The sequence below is a fragment of the Ctenocephalides felis genome, unplaced genomic scaffold, assembly GCF_003426905.1.
Source record: "Ctenocephalides felis isolate EL2017-DRISC unplaced genomic scaffold, ASM342690v1 CF-g0.4_SCAFFOLD_01886, whole genome shotgun sequence".
Lineage (NCBI taxonomy): Eukaryota > Metazoa > Arthropoda > Insecta > Siphonaptera > Pulicidae > Ctenocephalides > Ctenocephalides felis.
This window is the reverse complement of record NW_020538040.1, coordinates 137,992,641-138,008,049: the sequence shown is the minus strand read 5'-3', so window position 1 is coordinate 138,008,049 and position 15,409 is coordinate 137,992,641. Positions and strand designations below refer to the sequence as shown.

The window sequence follows — 15,409 nt, the reverse complement described above, 5'->3', positions numbered from 1 at the left end:
CAACAAAAAATGGAAGAAAATGCAACTGTTAGCAAGAATTACAACTGATAATTGCAAAATTGACAAACTATCTGACACTTCTACAAAACTGTTTAACACAAAACTCACCTGATCATTTTTCAATGGTTTGTAATACATTTTTCCAAAATACGTTATCTATCCTTTGAAGAAAAATCTTAACGGATCAACTTAGAATTTTTTTATTATTATTATTATCATCAGCGATCAGAACTTCAGAGTATTATAAGTTGTTGTGATTATTTGTTAGTTACGTTTTACAAATTGCAACAGTTTTTTTATGTCTACATGATGATTTTTTATTATTACAATTTCTGTAATGCTGATGAAAATTCTATTGATGGAACAGTACCGGCCAATTTTTTTTTGGAAATATGTATATTGCTGTCTATATTTCCAAGCAATAATCACAAGTATCAAATCTGAGGGGAGACTTTTATTGAAATCTCGTAGCTATAACCACTAATCCATGTGGAAACCCCGACGGTGAAATAAATTTTAAGTAATAAATTCCAATTGCGATAAAAATAAAATTAAGCTTATACCAAGCATGTTTTCTGAATATTATAACCAACAATAACGATAATCAACAATAGTTTGCTTCTATTATTAATAACAATTAACAAAAAGAATGTAAATTAATATTGTAAGATTCATATATTTTTATCATTTTATACGTTTAGTATGGACTACTGTCCAATATCGTGAGAAAATTACTTATTGCTCTAATTGTATGTATGATAAACCGAAAATTTTCAAGAACATTTGAACATTTATTACTTGCAATGAGTTTACAAATTATTTAAATACCATTTTAAATAGTAGTTTTTCTATTCCTATAAAAAATGCTAAATGATTTGCAGTTGGAACAATGACTATAATAATATATTGATTTATCATAATTTATTATCTAATATAATGATTGCTACATACATTTACGATAATTCAATCCCCTTCATAAAGCTCAAATTTGATATGTGACTAATTCATGAATTTTATACCTGAAGGATACACACACACACACACATATATATATATATATATATATATATATATATATATATATATATATATTTGTTTATACATATAGTATTTCATTGAAACAAATTATCTGGTGTATTTGTTTCCCCTATATATTGGGTAAAATTTTTTGGGATGTTTTTTTCTTTAAACAAAAAACAAACTTTTTTTCTTATTTATGTCTCAAACATTGGAAAGACGTATCACCTTTATCATAGGTGATATTCACGAACAAACAAAAATATGCAAAAATACTAAAACACACATAATCTATTAAATTATCATGAAAACTATATTCTATATTTATGCACAAATCTTTTTGCATATATATATATATATATATATATATATATATATATATATATATATATATTAACAAAGTCCAATAATCGGGCATAACATCAATAAAAAACATGAATTTCTTTCAAAAATTTATTTTAAATCCATACGTTTCGGCTATGATCCTAGCCTTCATTCAGTGGAAAAATTAGTTAATCTTAGTGTTAAATCGGAAAATTTTAATAATCCATGGTATCAAGATATGGTAATGCACTACATTATGTTTTATAAACATTAAACTTGTAATTACACAATATTTTCACAAAATACTAATTTAAAAAATCACATTTGGATAGTGTGTTGTTCGTAGACTGGTTGAAGATTATTCCATGGATTATTAAAATTTTCCAATTTAACACTAAGATTAACTAATTTTTCCACTGAATGAAGGCTAGGATTATAGCCGAAACGTATGGATTTAAAATAAATTTCTGAAAGAAATTCATGTTTTTTATTGATGATATGCCCGATTATTAGACTTTGTTAATACATATGTTAACATCAAATTCAGAATCATACAAAAAAAATTATATATATATATATATATATATATATGTGTGTGTGTGAATATTTATTTTTACGAATATACGTTCTAAATGCATTCAAAGTTCATCATAAGTGCAGCGACTTGAATATCATATCCATAATTATTTTATTATCTGAATTACCATCTGTTTGAATTCTTGTGCGACGGTATATATTATTATCCAAAGTCCGACTCGAAATGTAGCAAACGCTTTTCCGGCACGGAAGAACATCGGCCAAGATCAGTTATCGGCTCTTGAATCCGATCCGGAAAAATGTGGAAGGTTGCAAAATTGTGCATTTTTGCAGACATTCTTCCGGCGCCGTACGACATGTCGGACACGGACAACGCGTTGTACCCGCACGATCCGGCTAAGGGGTACTTCCGACACCTATGGCAACCGCCGACTGACCTATATCCACATTTTCTGTTTCCACCGAAAACTACCACCAGCACAGCACGTAATTCGCACTTTTCTAACACCATGGAGCACCAGCAATCCACCGAAAACGGTGAGACTTCAATGCACCGAATGTGCCGAGAGTCGACAACCACAACCGAAACCGAAACCGAAACCACATGTGGCTAATTTAACAATTTTCAGAAACAAACACTTTTGATTGTTGATATTTTACCACAAAAACATCAGTAACTTAGTTGTTTTGGTGAACTTCATGATCCTGCAAGTAGGAAGAAGACGAATATCCTAGATGAAGCGTCCATTAATGAGGTTTAGGAGGAAGGTCTAGTAAGATATTACGTGTATTTATTTTTTACTTGAATTTAAAATATATTTCAAAATTATTCAAAAAACTTCAAAAAGTTTTACGATTTTTCTAGGAATTAAAAATACACGTGATGTTAAGTTGCGGTGGGGTGGGGGTTATTTTATATATCATCACATGGGGATATTCTTCCTATCAAGGGCGGAGAAGGGGTTCAAAAATCCTTAGAAATCGATCACGTGATTAATGGACTCCTCCTATACTTTATAGACACAGTAGAAATACGTTTTATCAACAAGATAGTACATACTGGATTACTACATCGTTTTTTTTTTCTAGATATTTAGATATTTGTCTCCTTCATACAATTTTCAGCCAGAAGAAATCTAATTTTAAATTTTAATAGCAGGAGGAAATAGTTGGGCTGTCAAGTGTATTTTCTGAAAAATGTTTTATTAATACCAGTTTAATTTCTGCTGATGTAGCATGCTTACCATTTTAAAAATTGCATTAATAAAAAAACATTGCTATTATTCATAATTATGATTTATTGTGTTGTGAATTATTATTATTTATTTCATTATCAGTTTTTAAGTCGCCAAATTGAAAAACATATGTTTAAAATTATAGCGATCATAATGATATTTGTATAAGACACCGAGTGTTTTACGACCAAAAATCAATATTAATAACTCTTATCGCGAAATGTCATTATAAATGGGATGATGTGTAAAATTATCTTAATATAAATAATATCATTTTGAACTGATTAAATCATGAGTCGTTCCATGAACTTAACAGCTAATCTAAAGAAATTAAATTAAAGCACAAGATAAATAATAAAATAAGATTGTGTTTAACATTATTTAATTATGAATATATTAACCTAGCTAGGTTAGAAATAATTTAATATCAGATAATAATATAATAAATTTATTTTTATCGTTGTAAGTACTGTTTTTAATAAGTTAATGCGGATCACTAAAACAACATGCCGCGATTTTACATTTGTACCTTTGTTATAAATTTTACAAAAACTATAAAAAAATATCTTGAGATGAAAATAACGTACTATTATTTATTTTACTTTGAATGAAAGGAAAAAAAGGTTCAATCACAAAATACTATTTTTTTAATAAATAAAATATTTTATTATTCTAAAATACTATTTTATCATCATACTACATATTGCATATCATGATCAGTTATCAGAGATACGGTTTTCAAGAAATATATAGTTAAGATGACCATATTTTTTTGTATGAAATCCGGGACGAATTGTGATCTAATGCACATTTTTTGGGTTCAAGTTTTCTACTTGAAACTTATTTAAAAATATTTCGGCAATCAAAAAATTTTTAAAAATCCAGGACAAAACACCAACAACCGGGGCAAATATTGCTTTTAGAAAAAGCCGGGACGCAAGGCGGAAAATCGGGACTGTCCCGGCCAATCCGGAACAAATGGTCACCTTATATATAGTTGAAGTTAAAACATAATATTTGAAGGTGAAAATGAAGTATATAATGCAAAAGTAAACATAAATTTATTAAAAATATAAATAATTTCATTAGTTTTAAAATATATTTTTTGGCCGCTTATTTTCTTTTCCAAACCAAAATATAATTATAAACAATTTCATAAATCACAAAAAAAATATTTAAACTATGACTTATAATACTTTGTGAAAATTAAAATAAAATATCGGTAATAATTATTCATAAATATTCTGAAAGTGGTAAACAGTTTCTCGATAATCGACCAAGAAATATCAGTGCGATTTCTTCATGGTAAAGGTAAAGTAATAATTTAGTTAAGTATACATGTATGTAGCGAAGAAAGTTACAAACATATTTTGGTTTTAATTCATTTTATCAAATTTATTTTTTGTTTGAGATTGGGTAACTTGTTTTCATATTTGTACAAGAAAATTACTGTAAATTATACTGTAACTTATACTGTAAATATAATTTACAAACTATAGAGATCATAACATGAGCTCTTGAATTCCAAAAAATTAAAAATAAAGTTTATTTGTTCTGTAATCATAATACTTGAAAAAGTAATATATAAAGTTTATAAATTATATATATATATATATATATATATTTTAGCTGAATGATGAGACACATCTAGTCTCGAAACGTATAAAAAATAAATTAAATTGTTTACATTCGACGCATTGGCTGTTTTATTCATTTCAATATGTTTCAACGTCGAACAAAAAATCATCAAGATATATATATATATATATATATATATCGCCTACGCATGCAAAACATCACAGAAGATTTTCGAGAGTGGAATATTGTGGAAATCGTGATTTGCTAAGAGATCAAAATTATGTTTACTCCGAAGGGAAATTTAGATCAATTTATATCAAAGACCTCGATATAAAAAGTCATCGTGTGAACGGACTTTCTATAAGGCAAAATGTAAATGGTTGTCGACTCTTTGCACATATTGACGCACTTCACAAATGCATGCTAAAATCACTATTTCATATATAGCCTTTATTCATAGAGTAGTTGTATAGCAATTGCCTTAGCATTTATTTGTAGTAAATGTAGAATTAGTTGTCGTTATTATTTTTATATGATTTTGTCACGACCGAGGGTGTGGCCGCTTTGTGTGACGTGAGCACGGTTGGTTTTACAGTGAAGGTGATGTCGACTTCGAATGGAAAACTGAGCTTCGTGGAGTCCCAACTAGAGAATCCACTGGTGGAGCCTGCTCACATGTCGGGGAGCGTGATTGGGGGCTCGGTGTCGCACTCCGGCATCATGGGCCAAAATCCCGCGAACCACTTAAGCGGCGCGGGCGCCTCGGTCATTCTCACCCACCACACCAACGGCTCCATGGTCGGCGAAGATGACTTGGACGCGTCCGCAGCACAAAGTATGTAGATTGTAGACACCGTAAACATTTTCACACACCTTTATAGTGAAGTTATTTTCATTTGGTTCTGTTTGTTTTATTGTTTCGGTTCCGTTAATACTGCTGGCACAATGTATTTATACATATTGCGTCCCACACGCGATAGATACCTATAAATCACACAACACACGTGCACTACCTTATAAAGCACTTAACTTATAGGCACTGATTTTAGTCGCATTCAATTTAGAATGTGCGTGCACATCTATTAGTGCTCACGCGATGATAAATGCGAAACTATTCACGGTTTTTTGACAGTTATACGATGTTCATTCAAAAAATATTAATAGAATGAATTTTTTTTATATGAATCCAAACTTTAAGACCTACTTCAAAAATTATAAATTTAATATTTACTAGCAATCAATACAATAATACTAATATATTTTATTTGAAACGACATATTTTAATTTATTATAAATAGTTCAATAAAGCTTCAAATAAAAGTTCAATATATATAAAAATATATAAATATAAAAATATATAATTGAATCATCCCTTGCGTGAGCACTTTTAAACATAGAATTTACGTAGCAGATGTGTTATGTTCTGCACTCCGGTATTGATTTACACTAATTCATCATATTTGCACATAGATACGATAATAGTACATCCGTTCATATGAGAACTTTTTACGAGTAATCAAAGATGAAATTTTTGTTTCTCTAACTAATCTTAACAAATCACACGAAATTGAGAGCATACACGCTTATGGAATTACATAATATTCTAATCAAGTCTTGGAGTCGTACAAAATAAAGAAGATAAAATATAGAAGAACTTATTATTCAATTCATTTCTTCTTCTTCAGAATTTTACCAAAATGTGTACTTGGTACCTCTAGTTTACCTTTTTTGTTCTGATTAAATTCTGAAATTTGTCAAACACTTTCTACTGACAATTTGTGCCGTCTAGGTTTTTATCAATGAAGTTTATAAAGATATAAATCTATTCTATAAAAACTATTGCTTTAAATGATAAAGCTGTAATATTTTTCTTAGTTCAAAAATAACTTAAAGCGTAACATTGAATCCGAAAAGTTGAACAAGATCTATAAACATTATAAATTTTTAATAGAATTGCTCAAAAGTAATAATTCATAATATTAAATTAAAATACTAGAAGGAAAATATCTCATAAAATTTTACTGTTTTATTTGGGTCAAAATATATTGATATTATGTATATATTATATATGTATATATCAGATTATTAATTTATTTGTTAAATAATTACGTAAAATAAAGAAGCAACATGCAACTTATTATATACGCATATATATATATATATATATATATATATATATATATATATATACTAGGGTGGTCCTTAATATGAATATTTTCGAATTTCCTTGCTCCCAAGGGCTCAAATGGTTTCAAATTGATAAAACACAATGCTCTGAAAGTTTTAGCTCTTAATAATAACTTTTAGATAGATAGATTTAGATATTTTTAACTAATTCAATCGAACTTCGTATGGAAATAGCAGGGAAAAAATTTTGAAAATTGAAAAAAAAAAATTTTTTAGGTATAACTTAGCGACAAATGAATTAAAAGTGAAAATTCATGTCATTTTTTATTGAAAATTTGACTCTCTGCAAAATTATTGAAAATTTTTTCATGCTATTTTCATAAAAAACTTTGATTGATTTGCGCTCTATCTAAAAGACAATATTAAAAGCTAAAACTTTCAGAGAATTGCTTCAGGAACCATTTGAGCCGTTGGGAGCAAGGAAATTCATAAATGTCCATATTAAGGACCACCCTAATATATATATATACATATATCCATTTTACCATTATCATTAAATAGCTGTACATAAGGCCAATTAAGCGGACGACTACTTTTAATTTTACTGCAGATTTTATTTCTTGTTTCATTTTTTGCCATTTTTATTTGCATTTATAGTTTTACCATTTTTATTTATAATTATATTCTTTGTCGTTACACATTCCATAATTTCTTAATGTCATTATATTACATTATATTTTATTATTAGATTTATAGAACATAATTTATCATCAACGTATCATCATATGTTTCAAGATTTTCTACATATTAATGATTTTCTTCAATACTTTATATTCCCAATACATATGTTATTGTTAGTATCAAACATAAACATAAAACACTTGTTAGTAATTTAATAATTGAAAATTTCAGGTAAACACATTGACGCCGTATATCCTGATGCAAATGAGGAGCTTACAAGGAACATGTTCCAGGTAAACAAAGCATCCTTTTAAAGTAAACAAGATGTGCTTATGAACTTGTAAAACTTTTGCCGGTCATAAATCTTACGTTATGCTCCTATATTTATTCGGTTAATTTCATTTACTTTGGAGATAAAGTTTTAAGTGGAAGTGTCGGAGAAGCGGCGTTAGAGTCATTGGATTAACAAAGTGCTTAAGCGTTCATTGTGGCTCCGAACTTGCTGCCGTCGGAATAATCGCAACTTCACAGGTTCGAACGGATTTAAATCGATTCCGGATAATTTAATCGATTGCATTGCATTATCAGATTGATTTTATGATTTAAGACTCTTTTTAAGCGGTATTCTGGTAGAGGACATTAATTTTAAGTCATATTTAAATCATCGTAAAAAACAGGCAATCCATTTTTTCACTATTATTTTTTCTATAATTTATTTATCAATGTTTCAAGAGTACAGAAAAAAGTAAAAAAACTTTAACAATTTCAATAGTCTTAAAATTGACACGTGACCATGCCCACGATTGCAACCCTCCTAGTTATCTAAATTGGAAAAAAGAGATCTAACTAATCTAGATTATTGTCGCTCGCTATGGTATATTCTACGAACAAGTTAAAATTTAGTTTTTTTTTTTTTTGCAAAGTAGTGACAGTTTGAAAAGAAAGACCGTTTTATACCACTTTTTGAGTTTAACATTGAAAATTGGCCTAAAACATTGAAAATTGACCTAATCACTATCCTGTCAGATGTTGAGCGTCATTGTCACAGTCTTGTCGGAGTAATCAGTTCAAACGTATATCGCGATTTTAAAAGATTATTTTGAAGGTGGTTTTGTCATTTTAAGGACTTATTCATTGTCAGTACTAGTGATTTAGATCAATTTTATTACAATTAGAAAATGTTTGGTAAAATTTTGACTATATATTTATTTTTCATCACTTTATCACAAAATGACATACTCATACATTGAACAAAATGACATAGTAATTATCACGTACATGATTTCTTTAAACCATATTATTGAATATTTATGAAAAATATATATGTACAGTTTTATGTACTTTTCTAAGAAAACGTCAAAAACGTGATTATCAAACATCTTCAATAATAAAACTCACATTTTTCGCTAATTAATTATTTTAGTTGTTAGCTACAAATAGATACAATTCATGGTAGAATATGTTCATTTAGATTAAGATTATTATTTAGCGGTCCTATGCCTTATATTATTGAACTACTACTAACAAATAAATTAAATAGACGAATTATCACTTTTTTTAAATAAAAAGATTGTTATATAATCGATGTTTTAAATACTTTCTTTATATACGTCAAAGTAGTTTATAATCAGCTTTGATTTATAATTTACTTTGACCTGTGCTTCAACCTAATTACTTTCAATCATTAGTAGTATACATAAATATTAAATTCGCTCCAACCATGTTGCAACATTTGATAAATATTTTCTGAACTAGCTGTAAGTGGAATTTTGTCTTAAGACAATTAAGGCATCGTGCCTTAAGGCAAATTGCTGGAACTTTCCGTACCAAAATTTTTTTTTAAAAAAAACAATTAACATTTTTGAAAAAAAATTACTTCGAAAAAATAAGATTTTTAAGAAACTATAAATTGGACCAAAAATTACTTCTTTTTGAAAAAAAAAATTAAAAAAAAAAAAAAAAAATTTTTTTTTTTGAAATTTTTTTTATTTTTTTATTTTGACATATTTTGGAAAATCTAAACTTTTTTTCAAAGCAATCGTACTGCTTTAACTGCATAAAGACGAAATATCAAAGCGCGTAAGAGATGTTCAGAAACCTCTCAAACGTAAAGATATATAAAAATTTTCATTTTCGATTTTTTTGCGATTACTATAACTTGCCCTACGGGAAGTTAAAAATGAGTCCAAATAAATCTATTATAAAAGGGAGCTTTGTAATAAACAAATCAGAAGTAGGTACTTTTATTTTCATACAAATAAGACTTAGAAGAGTCAATTACTTTTTCCTATAAATTTCACTTTTTTTTGAAAAGTTTGTTTATAACCAGTGTTAGTCTAAATTAAGACATTGATCATATACAGTAGAAGCTTCTTATTAACGGTACATATAATTAAAATGCCCCAAATAAATAATTCGTGGTAATGTATATGGGATTATAAGGGATACGTTCCAACGCGACAATATAAAGAAAAATGTATATAAAAAAAACACTTTTAATTGTAGTTTTTTAACATTTTGATCAATTATGTTCAGGCTAAGGCAATGGTTTGAAGATGTTTTTTATATTCTCTTCATTGGCAGTTTTTATTGCTTGTTGAAGCAATTGAATTACTCTTCTTCAATGGACTGGGAATGTTTTGTTTCATGTCGGTTCGAACCAAATTTTACTACAGAACAAAACAGCAACATTTAAAAATACATTTAATTGACAGATAAATAGATGGTTTTATTATGTTTCTTTATATTCTCAAAAACACCGATAGCGACGAAGGCGGCCAAAGCAATGAAGGCGGCTTATGTCAAAGTATTTTTTATTTTTTTTCAAAGTAGTTCAAAATGACGTTATTTACAAAGGATAATAAAATTGACAAAGGATATTAAAATCCGCGAATAACTAAACTTTTAGCCGCAAATATAGGTATTTTGTTAGTTGTAATATTAAACACCGCAAATAACAAAAATTTTAGCCGCAAATATAGGAATTGGATTGCAATTTTGTCTCGCGAATAAGAAACTTATACTGTATTTATTTGGATTTTAGATTTCAATAATGTGTATGTAATATAGTTTAATAGGTTAAGTTATGTTTAATAATTTTTAACAAAAGAAAAAATAACAATTTATAATTTGTTACCATTTCAGAGCACATGTCACGTAGCTTTGGCCAGTTGCCGTAGCGAGCCGGCCTGTCGCGGTGCCCTTCAGCCGGTTCTGTTGCACTGCGACGCGGCGCGCTGTTCGCGCCGTCACTGCATGGACGCGCTGCAAGCCTTCTACAGGTCACAGGGACTTGGATGGAGAATGGATGTCGCATTTTGCTGGTGCAAGTAAGTTATTCCACATATTACTTTTCTTTAAATTACTTGAATATAAACTGAATTCTTTTTCTTGACAAAGCTTCTTATTAATTTCCCCTAGGGTAAGTTATAATAATCAAAGAAAAATCGTTATTGATAATTTTTATATATTTTTACGTTTCAAATATTTTTGAACATTGTAGTAAACCTTAGAGAAAATGGATGTATGTGTGTACGATTTCAGAACCAATTATTTTTATATTTATTTTTACAAGCCGTACAATAACGCAATAGTAACATTTCTCAAATTATATTATTCGGATAGTTTTCAAATATCTGCAAATTGAAATTTTCTGGCATAAATATAACCTCTTCGGAAAGTTAATAAACCAGCTAGATTTATAAGACATTTCTTTTATAAAACCTTTTATCTTGGTACTCACTTATAGCAAAATAAATATGAAGAAGCAAATGAAGTCGATAGATTATTGACACTTCTAGCAAAAAGTGATATATAATTATACAATTAGCAAATATTAATTATAAAATAATTAAACAGTTAAACTCCAAAATTTGTGAATGCAACTCTACAAATGATTTCAATCAGTTCTAAACATATACCTATAAAAGTTTAAAACAATGACAAATTTGTAGCAAAAGTTAGTTAAAGTACCAGAATAAAATTTTGTGCAGACATAAACAAGAAATAATTATAAATTTCCAGTCTTTTGAATGACCTATTCAAATGTTTTCTAAAATTCTTAATTTATTTAACAGGCATGTCTGCAACTTGTGTAAGGTAGGAGAGAATATCTTTCATTAAATTCTCAGTTCGGTATAGACCATTGAGGAAACAATGAATAATAACAAAAAAAACGATAGAAAAATTCCGTGCGGATACAAATTTTTGTTCCGTGGATTAACCAATTTGAATGATGAGTTTTTGGCAGGTCCAACCGTTTCGAAGATACGGGGCAAAAAGTGCCAAAAATGGGAATTCAGTTTTGGAGAGAACGAAGCGTTCAATTTGAATGGTTCAGAAATCATTTTATTTGTATTTACGAAATGAAGAATTGATCATTTTTTGTAAAAGCATCTTCAGCGGTTTTGGAGATCCAATAAAAAAAAGTAAAAAATGCCATTTAGCGGTTAAAAATGATCATTACGCATATGCTCATCAAATTATCAGATTTGATCTATATTTTATAGAAATCCTAATAATAAGTTTAAATTTACATTTCTATGAGTTCCGTACCAATGTTCATCCGTTAGTTTGCGACGCGGCGCTTATGCGCTTCGATATTTCCTCTCTGACATAGCTACACAGCGCTACGCATTGCTTTAAAAAAAGAGTTCAAAATTTTCAAAAAAATTGAGAATATAAAAAAAATCAATAGTCATTTTTTTCAAAAATGTTAAAGTTCTGAAAAATCTAATTTGCTCAAAATTTTAATTTTTACTGTGGGAACTTTTAGAAATTTGCGTAAGGCACGATGTCATGCACGTTGAATGATTTAAAAATCATTTTATTTGTATAAAAGTTGTTTATATGTATATAGTTGTTTATAGTTTATAGTTGTATTTTTTAACTTCTCATAGTGTAAGTTGATAAAATCGCAAAAAATTAAATATGAAAAATTGTTGATATCTTTACTTTTTTATGTTACTGATCATTTTATCATATCATAGAAAAAATCATTTAAAGTAATTTGTTCTTCATAGAAAAGAAAATTGTAAAGTAATTTATTTTTTTCCAAAGCGCATTTTACTGCATTTTCAAATATTTAGTATTCATATATGTATGTTTAGGTGCTCCGTGCCATAAAGGTTAAGCCCATTACCTTGTATCGAAAAAGTCGTGACATCTAATCCCCGCTCTGAAAAACCTGATATCAATCAGTATTGGTATCAGTCACTTGAAAACAAAATCAAAAATATGTTTCCTATTGAAAATAGCCCATTTCGGGCACTGCGGTGTTAAATGACAATGGGAAATCTCTCACACTATTCTTCCCTGGTTCATGTTGGCAGAACACCTATTACTATATGTATGTTTGTTATAATCTGCCACTTTTCGTGAAGAATATGTGTGAGCCTGGTTAGATGATTCAAAAAATATTAGTATTTAATTATCAGAATATGTTTTCTTGAGTCAAGTGAAACCGTTTAAGAAGTACGGCAAAAAAGAACGATTTTTTTAGATCATGTGAGTTCCACTATTTATGACCACTAAACAAATACGCATATTATATTTACTGGGTACCCGAAAATCAGGAAATCTATGCAATAATATTCTTTTGTCGCAAAATATGGGTTAATGTACGAATAGCATTTGAACTATATGATTTTCAATTATAATTGCAGATTGAACATAATATAAATTGCTAATAATTAATTTATATGAATGATAAATATCTATGTTATTTCGATATTAAACCAATTTCACAACCCATTGACAACATTTTGTGGTCAATTAAACACAAGCGCATATAATTGCTTTCATTACTCTGATTTACTATTAAAAATGTATATAATACGGATATTCTAGTTAATGCAACTAATGAAGTTTGCATATTAATTATGTAAACATATACGTACATACATATTAATCCCAACAAAATGCATTTCAAACCATTACAAAAATGCAGGCCTACAAATATGTATGTATATATTGTATCCAGAAAATATCTCTTTAATATTCTTTTTACTAAACAGTAAATATTATTTCAGTCTTTATTTAGTGTAAAACGCATTTCAATCCATATTTGCACGAATAAACGTGCAATAGTTAATGTGAAAAGCTCTAGGTGGTAATTGTAATGCACGAAATAGTTCCATACATCATACAAGTATCATCAATTAATACCAAAATTTAATTAAAGCAATTATTCGATACTTGTAACTGCAACAGTAGTATATATACTATTTATAAAGCCTGAACCAAATACATAATCATTCCATAAATTAAATTCAAAGTGATTATAATACCATTTTACATTAGTATACCTATCTTCTACGATGTCAGTTGAAGTTACAAGTTCGCGGTGCTTAAAAGCTCATAGCCTCATTAGATTCGGCGTCAGTTCGACGCCAGAAAAGTCGATAAAGTTCGATATGCACAAAATGCGACTTGATTGTAATGCACGACTGAACGAACTAGTGAAGGCATTGTGTGCACGCCGGTTTATTGAGATGCTGCTGATGACAGAGCAATCTTCTCACGTCGAATCAAACGATGTGAAAAATCGGGGATGATCTCTTTCCTTCTCTCTATTTAGTGATTCCTGATAAAACACTGCATAGAGAAATAAACCAGTTGCCATATCTGTCACGATGACACTAATGTTTACCGACATCCAAACCAGATTGATTATATAGCGTAAGCTGAAGAATATTTTAAATACGTATTATTTGAAAACGACACTGGAATTGCACCGTTTTCCAGTCATTTTCAGAATTTTTGATTTATAATCAACCTTCATATAAAGCGGTATTTTGAGAATGCAGCTTTCATACTACGCGGAGCAGAAATTGCGACAAACCTCTGATAATACTGTACTCTTATAATGCGGTACTCCTATAACACGGTGTTTGTTAAACGCCCATAAGTTCCTTTTAATCCTATGAATGACTCTACTAACTAGATAATGTAAACGGTTAATATAAGTTATATTATCGACTAGTTTTACAATATAAAGTTCATATTATAAACATTCCAGTTTTTATCAAAGGTGTGTGATTGGTTTTAGTAGTGTCAGGGCTCTTTCACAGCACTTGTGATATTTACCAGAAAAGTCTGCTTGAAATTTTTTTATCAATAACAATTTTTTAGTTTAGTTTTTGTATTATTTTTTATCATATCATTATATAAACTGAGTGCTGATAACATCACTTGGGATCTTGGTATCATCAGAGCCTACAAAATTTTTGTTAATTCCAAAGAAATTGTATTACTCTTAATTCGCGAGAATTTGGCTATATTTGTAACCAAGCCGTCCAATTGCGAGTGCAGGATCCAAATTACTGAAGCCTAACAACAATTTCCATTTATAATCATCCCTCTTATAAAACCGTACTCTGGGGACGCTGTTTCCATACTACGCGAAGTTGAAATTGCAAATCTTCCTATAACGCGGCACGGTTTTTGTTAAACAGCCATAAGTTTCTTTCGAGTATCCTATGAATGACTCAAGTATAACTATATATTGTAAAAAGTTTCAATATAAGTTTTATTATCGATATTAATTTTTTATTTTCTACAATATGTTTATATTATATAAACATTCCAGTTCATGTCATGGCTGTGCACGATATCGGTTTTGGAAGTGCCAGAGCTCTTTTACAGCATTTAGTCTTTTCAAAAAAAGTCTGGTTGAAAATTTTTTTGTTAAAAACAGTTTTTTAATTTAGTTTAGGAATTTTGGTATAATAATATTGTTGTCTATTCCGAAAAAATTGCATAAATCTTGTTATAAATTGCAAGAATTTTACATTATTTGTAACCAAGTCGTCCAATCACGTACCTATTGTTCAAAGGTTCAAGATTTAAATTACTGAGTCCTAACGGTAATTTAAAAGTGTGACTTTTCAACTTTTGTCTTCCTAATACCC

The 15,409-nt window shown here is 28.8% G+C and overlaps 1 protein-coding gene across 1 annotated transcript in view; it reads left to right on the top strand.

The window, feature by feature from the left end:
• The first annotated feature begins 2,216 nt into the window (after nucleotides 1-2,216).
• The window catches only part of LOC113376476, a 93,085-nt gene continuing 79,892 nt past the window's right edge, over nucleotides 2,217-15,409 (top strand). Inside the window, exons 1-4 of the mRNA XM_026616404.1 lie at nucleotides 2,217-2,415; nucleotides 5,287-5,526; nucleotides 7,731-7,792; nucleotides 10,644-10,828. Of these exons, the coding sequence (XP_026472189.1) occupies nucleotides 2,235-2,415; nucleotides 5,287-5,526; nucleotides 7,731-7,792; nucleotides 10,644-10,828 (668 nt within the window). The 5' untranslated portion in view covers nucleotides 2,217-2,234. The remainder of the gene's footprint in view (nucleotides 2,416-5,286; nucleotides 5,527-7,730; nucleotides 7,793-10,643; nucleotides 10,829-15,409) is intronic.